General features: G+C 45.6%; 1 protein-coding gene across 8 annotated transcripts in view; it reads right to left on the minus strand.

Annotated features, from left to right (window-relative positions):
• Positions 1–26,224, minus strand: part of LOC140736746 (kynurenine--oxoglutarate transaminase 3-like) — a 150,758-nt gene that overhangs the window by 22,484 nt on the left and 102,050 nt on the right. For all 8 annotated transcript variants that reach the window (XM_073062631.1, XM_073062637.1, XM_073062633.1 and 5 more), the window contains 3 exons: positions 24,859–24,935; positions 23,483–23,572; positions 4,501–4,687 (listed from right to left, as the gene is read on the minus strand). In XM_073062631.1, coding sequence (XP_072918732.1) covers positions 4,501–4,687; positions 23,483–23,572; positions 24,859–24,935 — 354 coding nt within the window. The remainder of the gene's footprint in view (positions 1–4,500; positions 4,688–23,482; positions 23,573–24,858; positions 24,936–26,224) is intronic.

Below are 26,224 nucleotides of genomic sequence, written 5' to 3' on the forward strand. Positions count from 1 at the left end.
CTCCTTGGAATGACGGAGGATGAGAGGTGACCTGATAGAGGTGTATAAGACGATGAAAGGCATTGATCGTGTGGATAGTCAGAGGCTTTTTCCCAGGGCTGAAATGGTTGCCACCAGAGGACACAGGTTTAAAGTGCTGGGGAGTAGTTACAGAGGAGATGTCGGGGGCAAGTTTTTTACTCAGAGAGTGGTGAGTGCGTGGAATGAGCTGCTGGCAACGGTGGTGGAGGCGGATACGATAGGGTCTTTTAAGAGACTTTTGGATAGGTACATGGAGCTTAGAAAAATAGAGGGCTATGGGTAACCCTAGTAATTTCTAAGGTAGGAATGTTCAGTACAACTTTGTGGGCTGAAGGGCCTGTATTGTGCTGTAGGTTTTCTATGTTTCTAATATAAAAGCAATCCTGTAAAACACAATGTACAATAACTGCTTGAGTGTGGCCATCTATACTGAAGATTAGCTTATATACATACATAGACTGTGTGTACATAAAGTGGGATGTAGTGGGGGGTGTGCGGTGGAGCACTGACTCTTCTCATTCTTCTTACCAACTGTGGAGGCTCAGCACTGTTAGTATAACATCCCTCTCTAGTTGGCAACCGTCCCAGCAATGTCTGTCCTTTGCAATCCCACAACTGCTCCTGGTCGATCCAAAGGCGAAACAGAGTAGCAGGAGTCACCGCTGCCAAACTGTCAGCAGCTTGTACCTTTGGATCACATTCAAATCAGAACTGTGAGCCCTTTTATCCCGCACCAGCGTCTTTTAGTTTGTTGAGTCTGAAGTCAGACCCGAGTATACTGTGGGACGAATCCAATTTTCCACTTGTAACAAAATGCCTCTGTTACTTTAATGCATCATTCAGAAGGAAGGAAACATTTCAGATCCGACTCATGTCCCTCAAGGGAGCAGCATAAGACCCAGGTAACAAGCAAAGCTCAAGTAAGTCAAAAAAACTCAAAGTAAATTTATTATCCAAGTACGTAGTGTACACATCACTAGATACTGTACTACTCAGATTCGTTTTCTTGCCAGCATTTACAGGAAAATAAAGAAATACAATCAAATGTATTAAAACTACAGAAAGACTGACAAACAACCAATGTGCAAAAAGAAGAGAAACTGTGCAATTTGAATAAACAAAAAAAATAATATATATATATATATATATATATATATATATTTATACACATATACATAGAGAATGTGAGTTGTAGAGTCCTTGAAGGTGAGTCCGTAGATTGTGGAATCAGTTCAGTGTCGAGGTGAGTGGAGTTATCCACACTGGTTAAGGAGCCTGATGGTTGAGGGGCAAGAACCGTTCTTGAGGGGTAACGACTGTTCTTGAAGGTTAATAAATGTTCAGGGCTGTTAGGTGCAAGGGTGGCATAGTCACCTGCTGTAAGACTAGGGTTTGATTCTGCCGTCGTCTGGAAGGAGTTTCTACGTTCTCCACATAACCATGTGGGGTTCCTCTCAGATTCCAAAGATGTATGGTTAGGGTCAATGTGGCGTGGGCACACTGGGTCGTACGGTTAGGGTCAATGTGGCGTGGGCACACTGGGTCGTACGGTTAGGGTCAATGTGGCGTGGGCACACTGGGTCGTACGGTTAGGGTCAATGTGGAGTGGGCACACTGGGTTGTACGGTTAGGGTCAATGCGCTGTGGGCACACTGGGTTGTACGGTTAGGGTCAATGTGCCGTGGGCACACTGGGTCGTAAGGTTAGGGTCAATGCGCCGTGGGCACACTGGGTCGTACGGTTAGGGTCAATGTGGAGTGGGCACACTGGGTCGTACGGTTAGGGTCAATGTGGAGTGGGCACACTGGGTTGTACGGTTAGGGTCAATGTGGCGTGGGCACACTGGGTCGTACGGTTAGGGTCAATGTGGCGTGGGCACACTGGGTCGTACGGTTAGGGTCAATGTGGAGTGGGCACACTGGGTCGTACGGTTAGGGTCAATGCGCCGTGGGCACACTGGGTTGTACGGTTAGGGTCAATGTGCCGTGGGCACACTGGGTCGTAAGGTTAGGGTCAATGCGCCGTGGGCACACTGGGTCGTACGGTTAGGGTCAATGTGGAGTGGGCACACTGGGTCGTACGGTTAGGGTCAATGTGGCGTGGGCACACTGGGTCGTACGGTTAGGGTCAATGTGGCGTGGGCACACTGGGTCGTACGGTTAGGGTCAATGTGGCGTGGGCACACTGGGTCGTACGGTTAGGGTCAATGTGGCGTGGGCACACTGGGTCGTACGGTTAGGGTCAATGCGCCGTGGGCACACTGGGTCGTACGGTTAGGGTCAATGCGCCGTGGGCACACTGGGTCGTACGGTTAGGGTCAATGTGCCGTGGGCACACTGGGTCGTACGGTTAGGGTCAATGTGGAGTGGGCACACTGGGTCGTACGGTTAGGGTCAATGTGGAGTGGGCACACTGGGTCGTACGGTTAGGGTCAATGTGGAGTGGGCACACTGGGTCGTACGGTTAGGGTCAATGTGGAGTGGGCACACTGGGTCGTACGGTTAGGGTCAATGCGCCGTGGGCACACTGGGTCGTACGGTTAGGGTCAATGTGAAGTGGGCACACTGGGTCGTACGGTTAGGGTCAATGTGGCGTGGGCACACTGGGTCGTACGGTTAGGGTCAATGCGCCGTGGGCACACTGGGTCGTACGGTTAGGGTCAATGTGAAGTGGGCACACTGGGTCGTACGGTTAGGGTCAATGTGGCGTGGGCACACTGGGTCGTACGGTTAGGGTCAATGTGGCGTGGGCACACTGGGTCGTACGGTTAGGGTCAATGTGGAGTGGGCACACTGGGTCGTACGGTTAGGGTCAATGCGCCGTGGGCACACTGGGTCGTACGGTTAGGGTCAATGTGAAGTGGGCACACTGGGTCGTACGGTTAGGGTCAATGTGGCGTGGGCACACTGGGTCGTACGGTTAGGGTCAATGCGCCGTGGGCACACTGGGTCGTACGGTTAGGGTCAATGCGGCGTGGGCACACTGGGTCGTACGGTTAGGGTCAATGCGCCGTGGGCACACTGGGTCGTACGGTTAGGGTCAATGCGCCGTGGGCACACTGGGTCGTACGGTTAGGGTCAATGTGGCGTGGGCACACTGGGTCGTACGGTTAGGGTCAATGCGCCGTGGGCACACTGGGTCGTACGGTTAGGGTCAATGTGAAGTGGGCACACTGGGTCGTACGGTTAGGGTCAATGTGAAGTGGGCACACTGGGTCGTACGGTTAGGGTCAATGTGGCGTGGGCACACTGGGTCGTACGGTTAGGGTCAATGTGGAGTGGGCACACTGGGTCGTACGGTTAGGGTCAATGTGGCGTGGGCACACTGGGTCGTACGGTTAGGGTCAATGTGGAGTGGGCACACTGGGTCGTACGGTTAGGGTCAATGTGGCGTGGGCACACTGGGTCGTACGGTTAGGGTCAATGTGAAGTGGGCACACTGGGTCGTACGGTTAGGGTCAATGTGGCGTGGGCACACTGGGTCGTACGGTTAGGGTCAATGTGGCGTGGGCACACTGGGTCGTACGGTTAGGGTCAATGCGCCGTGGGCACACTGGGTCGTACGGTTAGGGTCAATGTGCCGTGGGCACACTGGGTCGTACGGTTAGGGTCAATGCGCCGTGGGCACACTGGGTCGTACGGTTAGGGTCAATGTGGAGTGGGCACACTGGGTCGTACGGTTAGGGTCAATGCGCCGTGGGCACACTGGGTCGTACGGTTAGGGTCAATGTGGCGTGGGCACACTGGGTCGTACGGTTAGGGTCAATGTGGCGTGGGCACACTGGGTCGTACGGTTAGGGTCAATGTGGAGTGGGCACACTGGGTCGTACGGTTAGGGTCAATGTGGCGTGGGCACACTGGGTCGTACGGTTAGGGTCAATGTGCCGTGGGCACACTGGGTCGTACGGTTAGGGTCAATGTGGAGTGGGCACACTGGGTCGTACGGTTAGGGTCAATGCGGCGTGGGCACACTGGGTCGTACGGTTAGGGTCAATGTGGAGTGGGCACACTGGGTCGTACGGTTAGGGTCAATGTGGAGTGGGCACACTGGGTCGTACGGTTAGGGTCAATGTGGCGTGGGCACACTGGGTCGTAAGGTTAGGGTCAATGCGCCGTGGGCACACTGGGTCGTACGGTTAGGGTCAATGTGCCGTGGGCACACTGGGTCGTACGGTTAGGGTCAATGCGGCGTGGGCACACTGGGTCGTACGGTTAGGGTCAATGCGCCGTGGGCACACTGGGTCGTACGGTTAGGGTCAATGTGAAGTGGGCACACTGGGTCGTACGGTTAGGGTCAATGTGAAGTGGGCACACTGGGTCGTACGGTTAGGGTCAATGTGGCGTGGGCACACTGGGTGGGCGCTGGAAGCATAGCGGCCTACAGCACAATCCTCGCTGATTTGATTTGACACAAACAGTGCACGTCACTGTATGTTTTGTTGTACACGTGACCAATAAAGCTAATCTTTAAAACACTTACTTTTACCAGAAACATCGGCAATCATGAAGTATCCTCCTTCGGGGACGACTGGCCTCATCCCACAGGCAAGGAGAAGCTCCGCCATGCGATTCCGCTTGAGTTCCAGCTCGCGGATCAATGACCTGAAATAGCAATCCTGCTCCTTCAAGCGGCTGTATTCCTTCTGAATTCCTCGAGCAACAGCCTCCTGGGTGGCAAAAAACAGCAGAAACCCCAATGTCCTTAACGGTTTTCCAAACAAAAGCTCACGTCTTATTAGCTAACTGCTTGGAATCCACCTCAATGGATCCACTGTAAATAGCTTGGAAGAGGGGATGAAGGGTGTGTTGGTAAGTTTGCAGATGACACCAAGGTTAGTGATGTTATGGGTGGTGTAGAAGGTCGTCATAGGTTACAACGGGATATTGATGGGATGCTGAGCTGAGAAGTGACAGATAGAGATCAACCCAGGAAAGTGTGAAGCGACTCATTTTGAAAGATTGAACGTGAAGGCAAAGTACAGGGTTAGTAACCAGTGTCTTAGTAGTGGGGAGGAAAAGAGGTTCTTGGATCCATTTCCATTGAACCCTAAAAGTTGAAGTGCAAGTTGATAAGGTGGTTAAGAAGGCGTACGGTCAGAATCAGGTTTAATACCACCGGCAGATCTCATAAAATTTGTTAACTTTGCAGCAGTGGTACAATGCAATACATAATATACGTAGAAAAAAACTGAATTACAGTGTCAGGAAGGGCAGGGAGATGATAGGACTAAATTGCAGCCAGCAGGGTAAGTATCAGTGCATTAGGGATGCAAAATCAAAAATGGTAGCAAATACAGTACTCAAAGTATTATATCTCAATGCATGGAGTATAAGAAATAAGTTGGATGATCTTGTACTATTATAGATGGCCGGGTATGATGTTGTGGCCATCAGTGAATCATGGCTGAAGGATGGTTGTAGTTGGGAGCAGAATGTTCAAGGTTATAAGTTATATCAGAGGGATAGGAAGGTAGGCAGACAGGGTGGTGTGGGTCTACTGGTAAAGAATGGCATCAAATCATTAGAAAGATGTGACATAGGATCAGAAGATGTTGAACCTTTGTGGATTGAGTGCAGAAACCGCAAGGGTAAAAGGACCCTGATGCCCATTATACACATGCCCCCAAACAGTAGTTGGGATGTGTACTACAGATTACAACGGGAAAGAGAAAAGACGTGTCAAAAGGGCAATGTTATGACAGTCATGGGAGATTTTACCATTCAGGTAGATTGGGAAAATCAGGTTGGTAAAGGATCCCAAGGATTGAATTTGTTGAAAGCCTATGAGAAGGCTTTTTAAAGCAGTTTGTCATTGAGCCTACCAGGGGATCGACTGTACTATGGGTGTTATGAAATGGACTGGAGGCGATTAGGGAGCTTAAGGTAATGGAATCCTTAGTAGACTGTGATCATAATATGATTGAGTTCAACTTGAAATAACAGTGGTATGAAAGAGGAGTTGGCCAAAGTAAATTGTAAGGAAATACTGGCAGTGATGACAGCAGGGCTGCAATGGTGTGAACTTCTGGGAAAAATGATGATGCTGGATCGACGTATTCCAAAAACAAAAAAAATAGAAAATAGTACAACCGTGGCTGACAAGGGAAGTCAAAGCTAAAGTAAAAGCAAATGAAAGGGCATAAAACAACGCAAAAAATTGTGGTAAGACAGAGGATTGGGAAGCTTTTAAAAACCTAGAGAGAGCAACTAAAAGAAACATTAGGAGGGAAAAGATGAAATATGAAAGCAAGCTAGCAAACAATATTAAAGTGGATAGAGAAAGCTTTTATAGGTAAAAAATAAAAGAGAGATGAGAGTAGACATAGGACTGCTAGAAAATGAGGCTGGAGAAATAATAATGGGGAACAAGGAGATGGCAGATGAACTAGATGTTGAGGAGTGTGGGGGAACGGAAATGAGTGCAGTTATTATTACAAGGGAGAATGTGCCCAAAAATCTTAAAGACCTAAGGGTACAGAAGTCTCCCAGACTAGATGAATTGCACCCATGGGTTCTGAAACAGGTAGTGGTAGAGATTGTGGAGGCATTAGTAATGATCTTCTAAAAATCACTGGACTCTGGCATAGTGATGCAGGACAAGGTAAGACAAAGTCAGCATGGTTTCCTTAAGGGAAAATCTTACCTGACGAACCTGTTGGAATTCTTTGAGGTGATTACAAGTAGGATAGATAAATGGAATGAAGTGGATGTTTTTATATTTGGACTTTCAGAAGGCCTTTGACAAGGTGCCACTCATGAGGCTGCATACCAAGTTAGGAGCCCGTGGTATTACAGGGAAGTTAGTGGCATGGTTAGAGCATTGGCTGATTGGTAGGAGGCAGCGAGTTGGAATAAAAGGATCTTTCTCTGGTTGGCTGCCAGTGACTAGTGGTGTTCTGCAGGGGTCGGTGTTGGGACCGCTTCTTTTTATGCTGTATATCAATGATTTAGATGATGAAATAGATGGCTTTGTTGCCAAATTTGCAGATGAAACGAGGATTGGTCAAGGACCGGGTAGCGTTGAGGAAGTAGGTAGGCTTCAGAAGGACTTAGATAGATCAGGAGAATGGGAGGAAAAGGGCAAATAAAATACAATGTTGGAAAATACATGGTCATGCACTTTGGTAGAAGAAATAAATGTGCAGACTATTTTCTAAATGGGGAGAAAATCCAAAAATCTGAGATGCGAAGGGACTTGGGAGTCCTTGTGAAGAACACCTTAAAGATTATCTTGCAGGTAGTCGGTGGCGAGGAGAACAAATATGGTAACATTCATTTCAAGAAGTCTAAAATACAATAACAGGGATGTAATGCTGAGGCTTTATAAGGCACTGGTGAAGCCTCACCTTGAGTATTGTGAACAGCTCTTTGATCCTCATCTAAGAAGATATGCTGGCATTGGAGAGGGTTCAGAGGAGGTTCACAAGGATGATTCCAGGAATGAAAGGGTTATCACACAAAGAACAATTGATAGCTCTTGTCTGTACTCACTGAGATCTAGAAGGATAGCAGGGGTGAGATTCCATTGAAACCTTTTGAATGTTGAAAGCCTAGACAGAGTAGATGTGGAAAGGATGTTTCCCATGGTGGGGGTGGGGTCTAGGACAAGAGGGCATAACCTCAGGATGGAGGTATTTCCATTTAAAACAGGGATGCAGAAAAATTTCTTTAGCCAGAAGGTGGTGAATTTGTGGAATTTATTACCACAGGCATCTGTGGAAGCAGAAGGGTGTATTTAAGGCAAAACTTGATAGGTTCTTGATTGGCCACGACATCAAAGGTTACAGGGAGAAGACGTGAGAGAAGTGCTGAGGAGGGCAGAAAAAGGATCAGCCATGATTGAATGATGGAGCGACTCAAAGGGCCAGATGGTTTAATACTACTCCTCGGTCTTATGGTGTATATATACACATATACGTTAATGGTTGAGCCCACTAGAGGATCAGCTATTCTGGATTGGGTGCCATGTAAAGAACCAGAATTGATTAGAGAGCTTCAGGTAAAAGAACTCTTAGGGGAAAGTGATCATAATGTGATCAAATTCACCCTGAAATTTGAGGAGAAGCAAAAGTCAGATGTATCAGTATTATAATGGAGTAAAGGGAATTACAGAGACATGAGAGAGGAGTTGGTCAGAATTGATGGTAAAAGAACACTGGCAGGGAGTATCAATGGCAGGAATTTTTGGAAGCTATTCGGAAGGCACAGGATATATACATTGCAAAGAGGAAGAAATACTCTAAATGAAAGAAAATACAACCATAGCTAACCATAAGTCAAAGTCAGCATAAAAGCCAGAGAGAGAGCATATAATGGAGCAAAAATTAGTGGGAAGTTAGAGGATTGAGAAGCTTTTAAAAATCAACAGAAGATAAAGTCATTAAGAAGGTAAAGATGGAATACAAAAGTAAGGTAGCCAATAACATAAAGTGATCCAAGGCCGAGTGGAGAGCCGTGAGATTGTGTCCGCTGTAGACCTATTGTAGCGATAGGCAAACTGCAATGGGTCCAAGTCCTTGCTGAGGCAGGAGTTGATTCTGGCCAACACCAACCTTTCAAAGCATTTCACCACCACAACAGTGAATGCGATTGGATGACAGTTGTTAAGGTGGCTCACACTGGCCCACTTTGGTACTGGTACAATTGTTGCTCTTTTGAAGAATGTGGGAACTTTCAACTGTTGCTATGAGATTGAAAATATCTTTGAATATCCCCATCAGTTGGTTGGCACAAGTTTTCAGAGCCTTACCAGGTACTCTAGTGGACCTGCCTCCTTGTGAGGGTTCACTCTCCTGAAAGACAGCCTGATGTTGGTCTCCGAGACAGTGATTACAGGGTTACCGGGTGCTCCAGGGATCCTCACCACTGTAGTTTTATTCTCCCTTTCAAAGCGAGCATAAAAGGCGTTCTGCTCGTCTGGTAGTGAAGCATCACTGCCATTTATAATGTAGGGCTTTGCTTTGTAGGAAGTAATGGCTATCAAACCCTGCCAGAGGTGACATGCATACGATGGTGCCTCCAACCTCACTCAGAATTGTTCTTTAGCTCTTGGAACAGCACTCTGCAAATCACATTTTCTTGTACAGACCTGAGTCACCAGACTTGAATGCCACAGATCTGATACAGTGTGTTGGCCTCCATTAGGGTCAGGGGATTGTGTTCAGTTCTGGTTACCTCATTTGCTTTAGAGAGGGTGCAAAGGGGATTTACCTTAATGCTTCCTGGATCAGACAATGGGGATGGGCTGAGAAAGCTAGGGCTTTTCTCTTTGTTACTCTGGATTTCCAGCATCTGCACAAAATGCTGGTGGAACGCAGCAGGCCAGGCAGCATTTGTGTGTGTTGCTTGAACTTCCAGCATCTGCAGATTTCCTCGTATCTGCAGAAGCTCTTGTGTTTAGCATGTCAGAGGTAAGTGGCTGCTTCCTGCACCCACACTGAGTTCACCAATTTCATCAACATTGCCTCTAACTTCATTCTCCCCTTAAGTTCATTTGATCCCTTTCCGACACCTCCCTCCCCTTTCTCAATCTCTGTTTCCATCTCTGGAGACAAACTGTCTCTCGACATTTTTTTATAAACCCATCTCATCCCCAGCGTCTCCCGTAAAAATGCCTTTCCCTTTCCTTAGTCCCTTCATTTCTGCTGCATCTGCTCCCAGGACGAGGCTTTCCTTTCCAGGACATCAGAGATGTCCTCCTTCTTCAAAGAATGGGACTTCCCTTCCTCCACCATTGATGCCACCTTCACTCGCATCTCCTCCATTTCCCAGACATTGGCGCTCACCTTATTGCCGCCTTAACAGGGACAGAGTTCCTCTTGTCCTCACCTACCACGCCATGAGCCTCCGCATCCAACGCATCATTCTCTGCAATTTCTGCCATCTTTAATGGGATCCTACCACCAAGCACATCTTTACCTTTTGCAAGGAACACTCCCTCCGCGATTCCCTTCTTCCTGCGTCCTTCCCCACTAACCTTCCTCCTGGCATGCATCTCTGCGTGGGTCAGAAATGCTACACCTGCCCATTCAGCTCCTCCCTTACCTCCAATCAAGGCCGCAAACAGTCCTTCCAGGCGATGCAATCTGTGAATCTGTTGGGGTTGTCTATTGTATCCGGTGATACTGATCTGGTGAGAATCTACATAAATTGTGGGACTGCTTTGTCAAGCACCTCCATTCCATCCATCAAAAACACAATTTGCTGGTGACCAACCATTTTAGTTCCTATTCCCTTTCCAATATGTTGGTCCATGGCCTCTTCTTTTGCCATGATGAGGCCACTCTCAGGCTGGAGGAACAACACCTCGTTTTCTGTCCGGGTAGCTCCGACCTGATGGCATGAGTATCGATTTCTCCTTCCAATAAACTTTTCCCCCCTCTTCTATCCCTTTCTTTCTATTCCTCCTCTGGCCTCCTACTTCTTCTCTTCACTCACCTATCACCTCCCCTTGGTGCATTTCCTTCTTCCCTTTCTCTTTGTTAGTGGTCCCCAATTTTCCTCCATGGTCCTTCTAGCTTAGTCCTCCTTCCCCTGCCCCACCTTTTTCATTCTGGTATCTTTTCCCCTTCCTTTCCAGTCCTAAAGAAGGGTCTGGGCCTGAAATATCGACTCTAATCATTTCCATGGATGCTGCCTGACCTGTTGAGTTCCTCCAGCACTTTGTGTGTGTTGCTCTGGATTTCCAGTACAGGTAGTCCCGGAGTTACGAACGTCCGGCTTACGGACAACTCGTACTTAAGAACCGAGGAAGTAGAACGTCCTCCACCATTTTAAGTCAGATCGCGACACTGTCCACCATTTTAAGTTGTTGCCGTTGACACTGTGTTGAGTACGTAACTTTGTATTTGTCTTAAATTTTTCTTAGCAAGATTCACCCTGACCCCCCCCCCCCCGTTCTGGTCAACTGGTGGTGCAGTGAGATCAGCGCTGGGCTCGAGAATGGAGGTTCCAGAGTTCAATTTAGTGACAGACTGCTCCCGTGCTGGGTTGATGTCAATCCAGTGACTCCCCTATCATCCGTGCCGGGTTGATGTCGAGCTCGCAACTCGACCTCGTTTTAAAAAAAAACACTGCCACCTCCAGTTTAAATTCCCACGTGGAATATTGTGGAGGATCACAGCCCCCACGTCCCATTTAACCTGTCTCAGTGCAGTGGACTTTCGAACCCAGGGAATTCAGTGCGGTGGTCCTTAGGACCCACCGGACCTCGGGACCCGCCGCCCGCAGTGTTTCTGTTCCATTGACAGGAAGCAATCGTGATTGAAAATAAAGTGGAAATAATAAAGCGATCGGAAAGAGGTGAAATGCCATCGGTCATTGGAAAAGCGTTAGGCTACAGTTGGTCAACGATCAGAACAATCTTAAAGGATAAAGTGAGAATAATGGAACATGTGAAAGGCCCTGCCCCGATGAAAGCTACAATTATTAATAAGCAACGCAGTGGTTTAATTATTGGAATACATACGTTTCTTAAGTGTTTTATATGCATAGAAAGGTAAAATATATGCTATATACTGAGACAAACGTTTGACTAACTGACGTTAAATAATACCGGATGTACTTGTTCTGACTTACATACAAATCTGACTTAAAGATGGACTCAGGAACAGAACTCATACGTAACCCGGGGACTGCCTGTATCTGCAGAATCCCATGTATTTATGTTGAGCCACACTGTTCTCTGTAACAGCCGTGCACTTGTTTATAATTATGTTTCTTTCCGCCACATTATTGCTTTATCCCCCACTGTCTTGTATAATTTATGTCCTGTGGGTTTTCCACACCCCTGTGCCGGTGATGCTGCTGCTGGTAAGATTTTCATTGTACCTGTACCTCACCATACTTGTGCACACACTCAATAATTTGACTTGACAAACAGGCCTTTACCTCAACCAGCCAAAGTCCTGCAAGTACTTACTTTCCATTCATTTCTCTCATCCCTTTCCATAACTTTTCATTTCCTTCCCCCTTATTCAGCTTCTGTTAATGCATCTGTGCACTTCGGCTTCACCAGTCCTTGTGTCAAACTCCTGACACGCTGAGCTGGCAAAGATTCCATCAGGTTGGAGGTGGAATAAGATGTGCTGCTGCTCCAACCTTAAGAGTGGCCTATAACCTTAAGTTCTACCCAAGGGGGAAAAGCCTGCAAGCATTCACCTCATCTATACCCTCATAACTTTGGGTTCAGGAACAATTACTATTCTGCAAACATCATGCTTGTGTACCAGCGTGGATAACGTCACTAACCTCAACTCTGAACTGATTCCACGACTCAAGGACTCCACAACTCATGTTCTCAGAATTTAGAGTTATAGCAGAGAAACAGTACAGCACAGTATAGTACAGCAAAGAAACAGGCCCTTCAGCCCATCTAGTATGTGCTGAACCATTTAAACTGCCTACTCTCATCAACCAGCACCGGGACCATACCATATCCATTTAGAACCCGGGGGAGCTCCGGACCCATTGCCCGCAGCCGCCCGAATGAATCTCCAGGTAGTACACGTATTTTGATAATGAAATTAATTTGAACTTTGAATAATAGTCCCATCATTAACTCTACCACTGACATTGATCTAATGATCTCTAATTCCGTGTTTTTGTTTTCTTTCCCAAAGATCAAAGTACATGTACTTTATACAATCTAGAGATTTGTCTCCTTACAGGTAGCCACAAAACAAAGAAACCCAACAGAACACATTAAAAAAAGACTGTCAAACATCGAATGCACAGAAGGAAAAATAAGTCATTCAAATAATAAAAGTAAGCAAATAACACTCAGAGCTGAAGTTCACAGACAGAACAGCAGAACAGCAGAAGTTCGGCCATGAAGCCGATTCAGGCCACAAGCCACAGTCCAGCACAGAGACGAGTAAACCTCGATGAACAGCAAGCTGAACACTGGTCCGTCCTTCGCCTCCAGCCTGGCTTCCTGATTTTAAATGGTGGGTTTAGATGTACTTATTGAGGTACAGCGTGAAGTAGGCCCTTTCAGCTGTTCGAGCCACGCCAACTAGCAATCTGCCAATTTAATTCTAGCCTGACAATGGGTCAATGTGCAATAATCACATTAACCCACCAACCAGAACGTCTTTGGACTGCGGGAGGAAACCGGGCACCCGGAGGAAACCCACGCGATCAAGGGGAGGACGTACAAACTCCTTACAGGCAGCATCAGGATTTGAACTCAGGTTGCCTGTATTGTAAAGCATTGTGCTAACCACTTCACTACCGTGTCACCCCTCCAAACTGCAGAAACTCTTCCAGAATGTAAAGAATTGACCACTTCTCATTTCCAGGGCTGTTTTCTGTACAGGTCCACAGCATGGTTCCATTCCTCAGAACTGACCGTAATCCGATCAGTTTAGCAGTTGGAAATACAGCGTGAACTCAGTTCCCACCAGGGCTGATGTTTACAGGGTATGGGATGTGTCAGCAATATCCTGAACTGAATGAAAGATGGTATAAGGCCATTCAGCCCATCTATGAAGGCATTACCAATGAAGCACAGCCCCTCCCCTCATCCTACAGGAGGGCTGAGATTTAACTCGCTCTCTTCACCGTTCTCTAACAGCCCCTGTCATGTGGCTCCAGAAGCCACCGAGGTGGTCTGCTCCCAATCACTGTCCCACCTACAATGCACAGGGCGGGGGGAGGGGCCACATGTAGAACTGTTCTCTGCTGAGAGTCACCGGATGTCAGAAAGAAATCAACATAAACAAAGCCAATGTCAGTAATCATCATTTAATGCCATCTTTTATTCTGATCCTAATTTGAGGGAATCCCCACGGCAGAGTTTTTAGGTAGAGAAAACGCACAACACAGCAGTAGAAACGTAGAGCCTTTTCAAACTCCTGGGAGTGCATACCCCGCACAATCTCTTATGGTTCCAGAACACATTCTACACAATCGTGAAAGCTCACCAACTGCTACTTTCTGAGGAGGCTGAAGAGAGCTGGACAACGCACTCAGGCCTTTCTAAACAGCATTCTAACAAGCTGCATCGCTGCTTGATATGGAAACTGCTCTGTGGCGGAAAGGGAGATTCTACAACGGGTAGTCAAAACTGCCCATTGCTTCACCGGCACCAGCCAACCCACCGTCAGGGACCTAAGTACGGAAAAGTATTGGAAAGGGGCCAATAACATCATGAAGGAGCCCACCCACCCACCCAGCTCATGGACTGTTTGCCCACTCCCATCAGAGAGGCTACATAGCATCCACACTAGGATAACCACTCAACAAGTTACTGTCCCTAAGCAGTAAGGCTGATCAACACCTCCGCTCACTAACCCACCCCTCCACACCCCCAACCACCACTACTTCATCATTTTCCATCAGCCACCTTATGTATAAACACATCCTGTGCCTAGCTTCACTTTATGGACATATAATCAGTCTATGTATATAAGCTACCTTACACATTTATATTTATTGTGTTTTCTTTAATGATTGTGTTATGTTTTTATTTTTGTGCTGCATTGTATCCAGAATAACAACTATTTTGTTCTCCTTTACATTTGTGCATTGGAAATTACATTAAACTCTCTTGAATCTTGAATTTAATATGCAGTCCCAGACTTTAATCTCTGTTGTTGTTTGGACGTGTGGTAGGTAAAGGTAACCTGTGACTGTAGAAAGTCAACCTCAACCTTAAGTAACACACGCAGAGTGCTGGAGGAACTCAGCAGGTTAGGTAGCATCTGTGGAGGAAAAATACAGTCGACGTTTTAGAATCCAGACTCTTCATCAGTCCTGATGAATGTCAACTGTTTGTCATTTCTGCTCAAGAGAAAGATTTAAAGATCAGTCTTGTTTATCACATGTTCTTCAAAACATTGAGGCATACAGTGAAACGCATCACGAGCATCGACAACCACCACAACCCGAAGATGTGCCGGGAACAGTCCGCAGGTGTTGCCAAATTTCCAGTGCTAACATGGCAGGCCCATAACTTACTAACCTAACCCATACGTCTTGTGCAATGTGGCAGGAAACTGGACTACCCGGAGGAAACCCATACAGTCACATGTGGTATATAGACAGCACTGGAATTGAACCCTGATGCTCCAATCACTGGTGCTGTGAAGTGTTACACTAACCACTGTGCCACCATGCCACCTTAAAAGCCATACATCCAGAGGCAAGAGTGATGTAGAAATCTGTGAACAAGTGGATCCAATATCCATCTGTTTTGTCAGGTAATCGGAGTTTTCAAACCACTTAGGTGGGGTTGTCAGTACAATTGGTAACTGGCTTTGGGGAGTTTGCAAATCACAAGCTCTCTTGCTTTGGCCAGGAGTATGGATGAGAATAAAGAGTTCAATTGGTACAAACAGATCTGGTCTAGTTCACCGAAGAGAAATCTACTGTGTCTCCATTTTGCTACTTCACTGTGAAACCTCATCAAGGTTGGCCTACCCCAAGAAAGGTTTTCTCCTCTCTTTGACAGGAGCTATGTGAGATCCTTTCTCACCGTCCTCCCTTCTAGGTGATGTGACACCTCATCCTTAAGTCTTTTGGAATCAAGTACTGTACCTGGTGCAGCCTCAAGCTCCTTTGCTTCATCCACCACAGAAGACAAGTCTTCCCAGTAGCCACCCATTTCACTAAGACCTCTCAGTCCCACTCTGACATGTCGGCCCACTGCCACGATGAAGTCAGGCTCAGGTTGGAGGAGCAACACGTTATACTCCGTCCCTGATGGCATGATCATTGATTTCTCTAACACCCAGCAATTTCTTCCCTTCCCCTTCTGTATTTTTCCATTCCCCACTCAGCCCTTTCCCTTCTCCTCACCTGCCCATCACACTCCTCTGCTGTCCCTCTTTCTTCCACAATCCACGGTCCGATTCCTCCTCCGTCAGCCCTGACCTCTTCCACCTATCAACTCCCAGCTTCTCCCTATATCTCCTTACCCCACCCACCCACATTCTTCCTCACCTATTACCTGCCAGCTTGTACTCCTCCCCTCCCATCTTCTCCTTCTTTTCCAGTCCTCGAGAAGAGTCTCGGCCCAAAACATCAACTGTTCATTCCCCTCCATAGATGCTGCCTGACTTGCTGAGTTCCTCCTGCATCTGAGTATAGCTCAAGATTTTCAGCATTCACAGAATCTTTTGTGTTTATGATTTCCCCTCTGATCTCTGCTGCTCTCTTCCCTGCCTTTTCTTTAATATACGTCATTCTGTCCTTTTCCTTTCCAATCCAGAAGAAGGGTCTAGACCCGAAACGTTAACTGTTCATTTCCCTCCGTAGATGCTGCCTGACCTTCTGAGTTCCCCCAGGATTTTTTGTTGCTTAAGATTTCCAGCATTTGCAGAATCTCTTATGTCACAGAAGATCTTGCATAGTGCAGATTAAAGGAGGAATTAAGAATATTTTCTGAGCAACCATAAGAGGGTTTTAAGCAATACTTCCACCACAATTGCTTACCTCAAAGTAGAACCCAAAACAGACACCCATCTTGCAGACAAAGCAGGGGATCACAAGGTGGTGCTGCAGCACCATCCCATGGCCAGAGCCTGTAATTACAGTCAGGCTTGAAGCTGCACAAGTGCCACGGCTTGTTTGATGGCTTCTAGGTTGTGGGTTCAAGTCCCACATCAGGGAATTGTGGCTGAAAATATAGACTGACAATCAATAAGAAATAGAAGCTAGACTAGGCTATTCCAATGAATTAGAACATAGATGATATGTAAACTATAGTACACAACAGCACAGTAAAGGCCATTGGCCCACAATGTTGTGCTGACGATCTAACCTACTAAAATTAATCTCGTCCTTCCCTCCTACATAACCCTCCATTTTTCTATCATCCATGTGCCCATCTAAGAGTTTCTTAAATGTCCCTAACATATCTCTCTCTACCGTTACCCCGGCACCCATGGACCTGCCACTCTCTATGTAAATAACTTATACATCCCCCTATACTTTCCTCCAATCACCTTAAAATTGGGCGCTATGGTATTAGAGATTTCCATCCTGGAGAATATGTTTCTGTCTATCCACTTACCATCTTGTACACTTCTTATTGTCCTGCGCTCCAAAGACAAAAGCCCCAGCTCGCTCAACCTATCCTCATGAGCCATGCTCTCTAATCCAGGCAGCATCCTGGTACATCTCCTCTGCACCCTCTCTACAGCTTCTACATCCTTCCTATAAAGAGGCAACCAGGACTGAAAGACCACAGACGGTCTCTCAGTGTAGTGAAGTAGTGGTTGTATTATCCTGCTATCCTTTGATTTCCTGGATATCTAACAGTCTACTGACAACTCATCTTCAGTATACTCAGTGACCAAGAACTCACAGCCCTATTTAGTAGAGAATTCTAACAGTTTACTATCCTTTGAACAGCGAGGTTGGTTCTCATCTCTATGCTAAGACCATGACCTCTGGTTCCTATCTATTCCATCAAACCCTTCAAGTCTGTTATACACTCATTCTAGAAAACTGAAAGAATACAGGCACAACCCGAGTAATTTCCCTTCAAAGGACAAAATTCCCATGTCAGAAATCCATCTGGTGGATCTTCATTAAACTCTCTTCATCGTAAAGGCATCCTTCCTGAGAAGAATGACTATGGAGACCAGACCTGCACATAGTATTCCAAATACTCTCTCACCAGGACACTAAATAAATGCTGCGTTGTCATAGACCAGGGGCTCTCAACCTTGTTTATGCCATGGACCCTTATCATTAGCTGAGGTGGGGTGGGGGGGGGACCCCAGGTTGGGAACCCCTGTCATAGAGTCAGTGTTGTACATAATAGAAAAAGGTCCTTCAGTCCATCATGCCCATGCTGTCCACTGTACTGACCTATATTGATTCCAATTATCACAGTGTGTTGTATTTTTCTAAGCCCACGTGACTCGAGTACTTTTTTTTTAAAGGGTTCTAGAGTAATAAAACTTGGGAACAGGCCATTCAGCCCAACTTGTCTATGCTGAACAATGGAACTATGCTTGTCCCACTTGCCTGTGTTCAAAGATTCAAGGTGCATTTATTGTCAAAGTATATATGCAGAAAACAACCCTGAGATTCTTCTTCCTGTAGGCAGCCACGAAACAAAGAAATTCCATAGTACCTCCTCAATGAAAACATCAAACACACAACACACGTGTTTTCTTTACATAAACGGCAAAAAACAAGCAAATAACACACAGAGTATTAAACATCAAACCACAGAATCCTTGAAACAGTCTGGGAAAGTTGAGTTTAGTTCAGTTCAGATCAATTTAGTGCTGTGTCATTTGTCGACCTCAGGGCGCAGAGCCAGTCCATGTTGAAGTGCCCCGACCAAAATCACAATAGAAAATATGTAATCAGTAACCAGAAACTTACGTAACTGCAGAGTCCTCTAGAAACTGGTCCAATCCACAAACCGCACCAATCAAACCTTTCCCAAGACCAAAGACTCCTACACCTTCCTCCAGCAGCAGTGAGTGAGAGGGAGAGGGAGACTGGTCAAGCACAGGCAGACGGCGTGGAACACCCGCTCGCCTTCTGCTCCCAGCCTTGTCGGTTTCAATCTTGCTCGGTGATTTAATTGACAAGAAATGGAGCTGCTCATTGGTTTGCACTCCGTTATTAGGCCGCATAATCAGTCTAAACCTCACTCTCGATTACGCCAAATTCCCTCGGACAAAGCAAAAGCACCATATCACTCAAGTCAGCCCAAAAACACATGATCGTAATGTAAGTTATGGGCTCCAATCACACACAGATTAGTAGGACAAGTACATTTATAAAAAGTAGTAGTTTTGTGAACTATCAGCAGGATATTGGTGTTAGTCACACTGGTCACTGGCGCCATCTTGCCTTTCACTCATATCCCTCGAAACCTTTCCTATCCATGTACTTGTCCAAGTGTCCCTAACTATTGTAACTGTACCTGTCTTACTCACGTCCTCTGGCAGTTTGTTCTCTATATGCACTGCCCTCTGTGTGGAGAAATTGCCCCTTGGGATCCTTTCAGATCTTTCTCTTCTCACCCCAAACCTCCGAATCTTGTGTGCCTCAGTGACCTGGAGAGCTATGCTGGCTGGAGTCAGGGCTTTATGCTTTGGCTCTTGGTAGGGTCACCCATGCCAAACAGGTCAAAGGGTAGAGGACAGACTAAGAATGGTCCACCGGTCCTCCAGGTTCAGGGGTTCAGCTCAGGACTAACAACTCTAATTGGTCAAAAAAATGTTACGGAAACAGCAGAAGCTGCCCTAAACACTAGGGGCACACCAGGCAGCATCACTCACCCCAAAACTACGCCCTCTTTGATTCCCTTGGTAATGACAGCAAGCCAAACACCAGGAGATTGACATTAACTTGGTGTCCAGGTCAGCACAGACATTGTGGGCCAAAGGGCCTCTTCCTTTTCTGTACTGTTCTCTTCTGTTTCTGGTTGTCTTTGCATTTGTACGCCAATCCTCTTACAATCAAATACACTACCCATTTCCTAATTGCTTGCTGGAACTGAAGAGATTCATGTACAAAGACACCCAAATTCCTCTTCAATCTCCAGTTACAGTCCTGAAGGAAGAACACATTTAAACCCAAGAGATTCTGCAGATGTTGGAAATAACAAAGCAACACAAACAAATCTGGAGGAACTCCGCAGCAGGTCAGGCAGTATCTATAAAGAATCAACATTTCAGGCCGAGCCCCTTCATTGGCTCTGAAGGAGTGTTCCACCTGTTACTTAATCACCATCAACAGGACATACAAATGCATTGGTGTTCCTTATCATAGCACCACACACCCTCCAGTGAAGTGTTTTTTAATATAATGGATTTTGCTCTGGTCACAGGCTGACATAGGCAAACTCAACAATGGGAGACAGTTCAATCCTCAGAGCATTTTCCTGTACTGTCGAGAGATAAATGAACTGAACTGGGTGTGGAAATGTTTTACAATGGTGCCCAGCTTTCTTAATTTCAGGTCTGTGACTGCGTCCCATCAAATATTGTTTTTGTTCTAACTGGTAGCAAAGAAAGGTGAAGAAACGTTTGTGTGTGTCAATGCTGAATAAAGATTCTCATTCAAAGTGCTGGTTTGGGGCAGAAATGCAAAGCAAGTTTAAAATTGTGCACTATTCTTCCAAAGCGGAGATTTCAAACTGATCTCAAGGTGAGATATCCAACATTCAATAAAAAAAAACTTCCTAAACACAAGCAACAATTGCATCCAACCACATCAGAAGACTGACAGAGGAACGAGAAGCAATGCTGAACACAGTGGGCTGCATGGTGGCACAGTGGTTGGTGTATCACTATTACAGAAGCTAGGTTCATCTCTATCACTCCCTGTAACGAGTTTGTTCGTTCTCCCAGTGACCTCTGGGTGGTCTGGTTTCTTCCCACATTCCAAAGGTGTCATCATCACCATCGTTGTTATGTCTTGTGTCATACGACGTGGGTAATCATAGTCTAGCTGTGACCATGATTGTTCTTGGCAAATTTTTCTACAGAAGAGGTTTGCCATTGTCTTCTTCTGGGCAGTGTCCTTTACAAGATGGGTGATCCCAAGCATTATCAATACAGGTGTCCCCCGTTTTTTGAACATTCGCTTTACGACAGCTCGCTGTTACAAAAGACCTACATTAGTACCTGTTTTTGCTGACCAAACAGGATTTTCGCTTTTACGAAAAAAAGACGGCCACTTTATACGCGTGTTTACCCTGAGAAAGACTACCATGACCGTGAAGTCTTGTGTGGGCAGTTGTGTGCACATGCGTGTACACGCGTACGCATGTACGTACATATGCGTGAGCGTGCGTAGGCGTGTACGTGCCAATTTTTTTTTCTCCAAATCGATTTTGGCTCGCTGCCTTCCTGATCTGATAAGTGAAACTACACCGTACGTACAATATTTCTACTTTAGATAGGTTGTATATTTATCATATCATTCCTGCTTTTACTATATGTTAGTGTTATTTTAGGTTTTATGTGTTATTTGGTTTGATTTGGTAGGCTATTTTTTGGGTCTGGGAACGCTCAAAAAGTTTTTCCCATATAAATTAATGGTAATTGCTTCTTCACTTTATGACATTTCGGCTTACAAATGGCTTCATAGGAACACTCTAACTTCGGATAGCGGGGAAACCTCTACTCTTCAGTGATTGTTTACCTGGCATCAGTGGTCACATAACCAAAACTTGTGATATGCACCAGCTGCCTGAACGGCCATCTACCACTTGCTCCCATGGTTTCATGTGGCCCGGATCGGAGGGGGTGGCTAAGCAGGTGCTACACCTTGGCGAAGGGTGACTTGCACGTTAGCAGAGGGAGGGAGGGAGGGAGTGCCTTACACCTCCTTTGGTCGAGATGTATCCCCACCCTGCCACCCAGAATGTATGGGTCAGTTAGCTGTGGGCATGCTATGTTGGCGCCGTAAGTCAGCACGTCATCAGACTGTGTTGATCAGTGACACAAATGATGCATTTACTGTATGGTTTGATTACATGTGACAAATAAAGCTAATTTTTATCTTTAAAGACACTGCGGAACTGGATTCTGCAAACACTTGAGGGAGTGTTTTCCAAAGAAACCCCATGAGTGGCATTGGTACACAGAATGTGTTAGTTTGACAATAGAATCAGATTTAATATCACTGGCATATGTCGCAAAATACACAAAATCTATATTACAATCAGAAACATATATAAACTATGCAAAAAGCGAGGTAACAAAAATACTGAGGAAGTGCTTGTGGATTCATTGTCCAATTCGAAATTTGATGGCGGAGGGGAAGAAGCTATTCCTGAAATATTGTGTGTGTCTTCAGGCTCCTGTACCCCCTCCTTGATGGTAGCCATGAGAAGAAGGCATGTCCTGGGTGATGAGGGGTCCTTAATGAGGCATCGCATTTTGTAGGTGTCCTGGACGTTGGGGAGGTAGTGCCCATCATAGAGCTGGCTGAGTTTACAACTCACTGCAGCTTTTTCCAATCCTGTGCAGCGGCCCCTCCATACCAGTCGGTGAGGCAACCAGTTAGAATGTTCTCCATGGTACGTCTGTACACATTTCAAAGTATCTTTGGTAACATACCGATTCTCCTCAAACTCCTAATGAAATACAGCCACCGTCTTGCCTTCTTGGTAACTGCATCGATACGTTCAGCCCAGGATAGATTCTCAGAGATGTTGACAGCCAGGAACTTGAAACTGCTCACTCTCTCCACCGCTGATCTCTCGATGAGGACTGGCGCGTGTTCCCCTGACTTCCCCTTCCGGAAGTCCACAAACAAATCCTTGGTCTTATTGATGCTGCAACAACACTCAACCAGCTGATCTACCTCACTCCTATACGCCTCCCCGTCATCATTTGAAATTTTCCAACAATAACTGTGTCATTGGGAAATTAATAGATGGTGTATGAGCTGTGCCTAGCCACACATTTATGGGTGTAGAGAGAGTACAGCAATACTAAAGACATCTTGACTTGATAGCAATAAGTGTAGAGATTTATATTTACTATACATTTTATTACAAAAAAATTACTGAAATAAGAATGCATGAAATCCAACTTGGAATTGACCAACAATACAAGAACCAAGGTCAAACCTACCAGCACCACCTAGAAACATGAGAGCTGAGGATTCAAGGGTGAAAAACTACTGCCGTTGCGCATAAAGGCAAGCCACAAGTACTTACTGCTGTGTCTTTTGGCTAACAGGGGTTAAATTGAAGGCATGAGCCTCTAATTTTAGAGAGCATAGGGAAAAAAATCCAAAGTTTTTCCAGGGACAGTAAATATTCAAGTACAAAGAACAAGATCCGTGTTTACCCTTCACAATGGAACTGGGTCGATAACCCAGGGAGAGAGAATTATAGACTTGCAAGGAATGACGGATGCCAAGTGGAATGAACGGTAGGGCTCCTCATGTTCACCATCATGGAATCCATTGGCACCGCATAAATGGAAGTGATTTTGCAGCTGCTGGAAATCCAGAGGAACACACACAAGATGCTCGAAGAACTCAATAGGCCAGACAGCAGAACATTGATTTCTCTAATTTCTAGTAATTGCTCCCCCACCTTCCTCTATTCTCTTTCTCTATTCTGCATTCTGGCTTCCCTTTCACCCCTACTCTTCCCCTCACCTGCTCATCACCTCTCTCTGATACCCCTCCCTCCTTCTCTTTAACCCATGGTCACCATCCTTTCCTATCAGATTCCTTCTTCTTCCGCCTATCAATTCCCAGCTTCTCACCTCCCCCCCCGTCTACCTGGCTTTACCTATCACCTTCTAGCTTGCACTCCTCCACCCATCTTATTATTCTGACTTCTTCAGCCTTGCTTTGCAGTTCTGATAAAGGCTCTCAGCTCGAAATGTCAACCGCTTACTCCTCTCCACAGATGCTGCCTGACCTGCTGAGTCCCTCCAGCAGTCTGTATGGGTTCCTTCAACGCTGAATGCTTTCAGGAGCCAGAGATAGCTGAAAGGCTGTGAATGGCAGCCTCCTACCTGGATCGCGGTGCAGCATGTGTAAACAGTATTCTGTTGAACAGTCTGAAGATGTTTTATCAGGTGCTCTGGACCAACAGACCAACCGAGCTGCCAGACAGAAGAACAAACAGCTCCTGACTATCTTAAGCAAAAACCCCATTTTGAAATTTGCAGCACTTTGGACTAACAATGTTCTGAATCTTTTCACTGATCTGGAAGGTCAGATCTTCCATACACACTGAAAGCATCGCAGAAGGAGGTTTATTTGGAACCTTGGCTAATACTTGACAAATTATTGACGAATAATACATTAATACTTTAATATTTCATTGACTAATATCTTGTCAAATACTTCAATAATGTAGTGGATTCCGGTTAATCGAACTATCGGTTAATTGGGGCAGCCACTTATTTTGGATAACTCTCAAAGGACAAAAGCTAATCGAGAAAGTAGATAGGATTCGCTCCGTTTATTTGGGACACCATGTTGCTTAATTGGGTACAGGAAACTGTTGTTGGATAGCTCCTAACTAGCATCAAACCCGTGCAATTGTGTGGCTGTTAGACACTACACCAGGTATAGAGCGAAAGTTTATAAATAGTGTCTGTTGCGTGTGTTTGCACTCCAAATGCAGTGATTGTTATCAGATATAGCTGGTGAGAAATCAGCAGTAAACATTTCAGAACTGTTTTGCTCACTGCAGTTTCAAGTGCTCAGGCTTGGAGATGCCAGATAGGGCCAGGAGTGAAAATGAAATGATTTCATTACTTAACAAGTTAGAAACTACAAGGAATTTGAAGGCATCAATGATCATCTTGAATGTTACAATGAGAAAGAAGATTTGGAAATGGAATTGTCAATAACGTTGTATGAAGGCAGTCCATTATCTGCACTAGCTTTCTGTTCTGATTTTGTTCATTCACAATCTAAGAACACATCAGTGAAGAATGCATCCAGTGTACACTGACAACTATTAAGACAAATACACAGTTTTATAGTACTGTAATAGCATTGCTGGTGTTCTACTTTGTTCTGTATTTCATTTAAATACATAATTTGTTACTCAGTTAAATGGTAGTTTGTCTTTTTCATACCTCCACCCCCCCCCCCCCCCCCAACCAAGGACCTTCAACTAATTGGGGCAGCCACTAAATTGGGCCAAAATTTACTGGTCCCGATGTGCTGCATTAACTGGAATCCACTGTACTTTAATGTTTGGTTATTCATTGACTAATAACTTGACTAAATCCTTCCATAGATCTGGAATGTCAGATCTTCCATACACACTGAAAGCATTGCAGGAAAAGGTTTTATTTGGAACCTTGACTAATGAGCTTCGAGATATTAGTTTATTTTAAAACAAGCACAATAAATAACTTCTTAAAATACTCACCTTCCAGCCAGTCACACTAAAGGCTTTGCCAGCACTTCCTATTGTAATAGTCCTTTCCCACATTCCTGGCAACGTGGCTACAAGGATGAAACAAAGCAACTGATTAAAGAGCTATGAACCACATTAGACAAACAATTCAGAGAAGAGATGTATCCAAGTAGGTCAGGCGGCACGTGTGGATAGTGAATATTTTATGTCGAGCTCCTTCATCTACACTTGGTGGCCACTTTATTAGGTACACCTGTACACCTGCTTGTTAATGCAAATTTTAATCAGCCAATCACGTGGCACCAACTCAATGCATAAAAGCATGCAGACATGGTCAACAGGTTCAGTTGTTCAGACCACACATTAAAATGGGGAAGAAATGTGATCTAAGTCAGTGGTCCCCAACCATCGATCCACTGCCCGGTGGTTGGGGACCAATGATCTAAATGACTTTGTCTGTGGAATGACAGTTAGTGCCAAATGGGGTGGCTTGACTATCTCAGAAACTGATCTGTGATTTTCATACACAAAAGTCTCTAGAGTTTACAGAGAATGGTGTTAACAGCAAAACATAAAATCCAATGAGCAGCAGTTCTGTCGGTAAAAATGCCTTGTTAATGAGAGATCAGAGAATGTCTGGACTGATTCAAGCTGACAGGAAGGCAACAGTAACTTAAATAACTGCATGTTACAACAGTGGTGTGCAGACGAGCATCTCTGAATGCATGACACATTGAACCTTGAGGTGGATGGGCTACAGCAGCAGAAGACCAGACTGGGTCCCTTCATGCCTTCTTCTCATTGCTACCAACAAAGAGGAGGTACAGGAGCTTAAAGAGAGAGAGAGAGACACACACACTCTCCTGTTGCAAAACAACAGATTTCATAACTCATGCTGGTGATATTAAACCTGATTCTGATTCCCATACCTAATAAAGTGGCCACTGAATCCTGCTATTGGGTTATTAAAACTAAAACTTCACAGCAGTTAGTCTGATCTATCATCCTAGTTAGCCCCACTGTCCCACCTCCTCTATCTATTGCCTCTGTCATTGCACTGCATTGTAAACACATTAAACTACTTTTTATAAATGGGGGGACACTTCACTGAGTGCCTCCGCTCCACCTACCTAAAGCAGAACTTCCCAGTGAGCAAATCAATTTTGACTCCAATTCCCATTCCATGGCTTCCTTATGTGGCAAGATGAGGCCACCCTCAGGGTGGAGGAGAAACACCTTATACTCTGCCTGGGGAGCTTCCAATGTGATGGCATGAATATTGATTTCTCCTTCTGATAGAACAAAGTTTTCCCTTTCCCTCACCTCTTCTTCTACTCCCTCTTCTACTCCCCTCTCTGGCCTCTTATCTCTTCTCACT

The sequence above is a fragment of the Hemitrygon akajei genome, chromosome 12 (genome assembly GCF_048418815.1).
Source record: "Hemitrygon akajei chromosome 12, sHemAka1.3, whole genome shotgun sequence".
NCBI lineage: Eukaryota > Metazoa > Chordata > Chondrichthyes > Myliobatiformes > Dasyatidae > Hemitrygon > Hemitrygon akajei.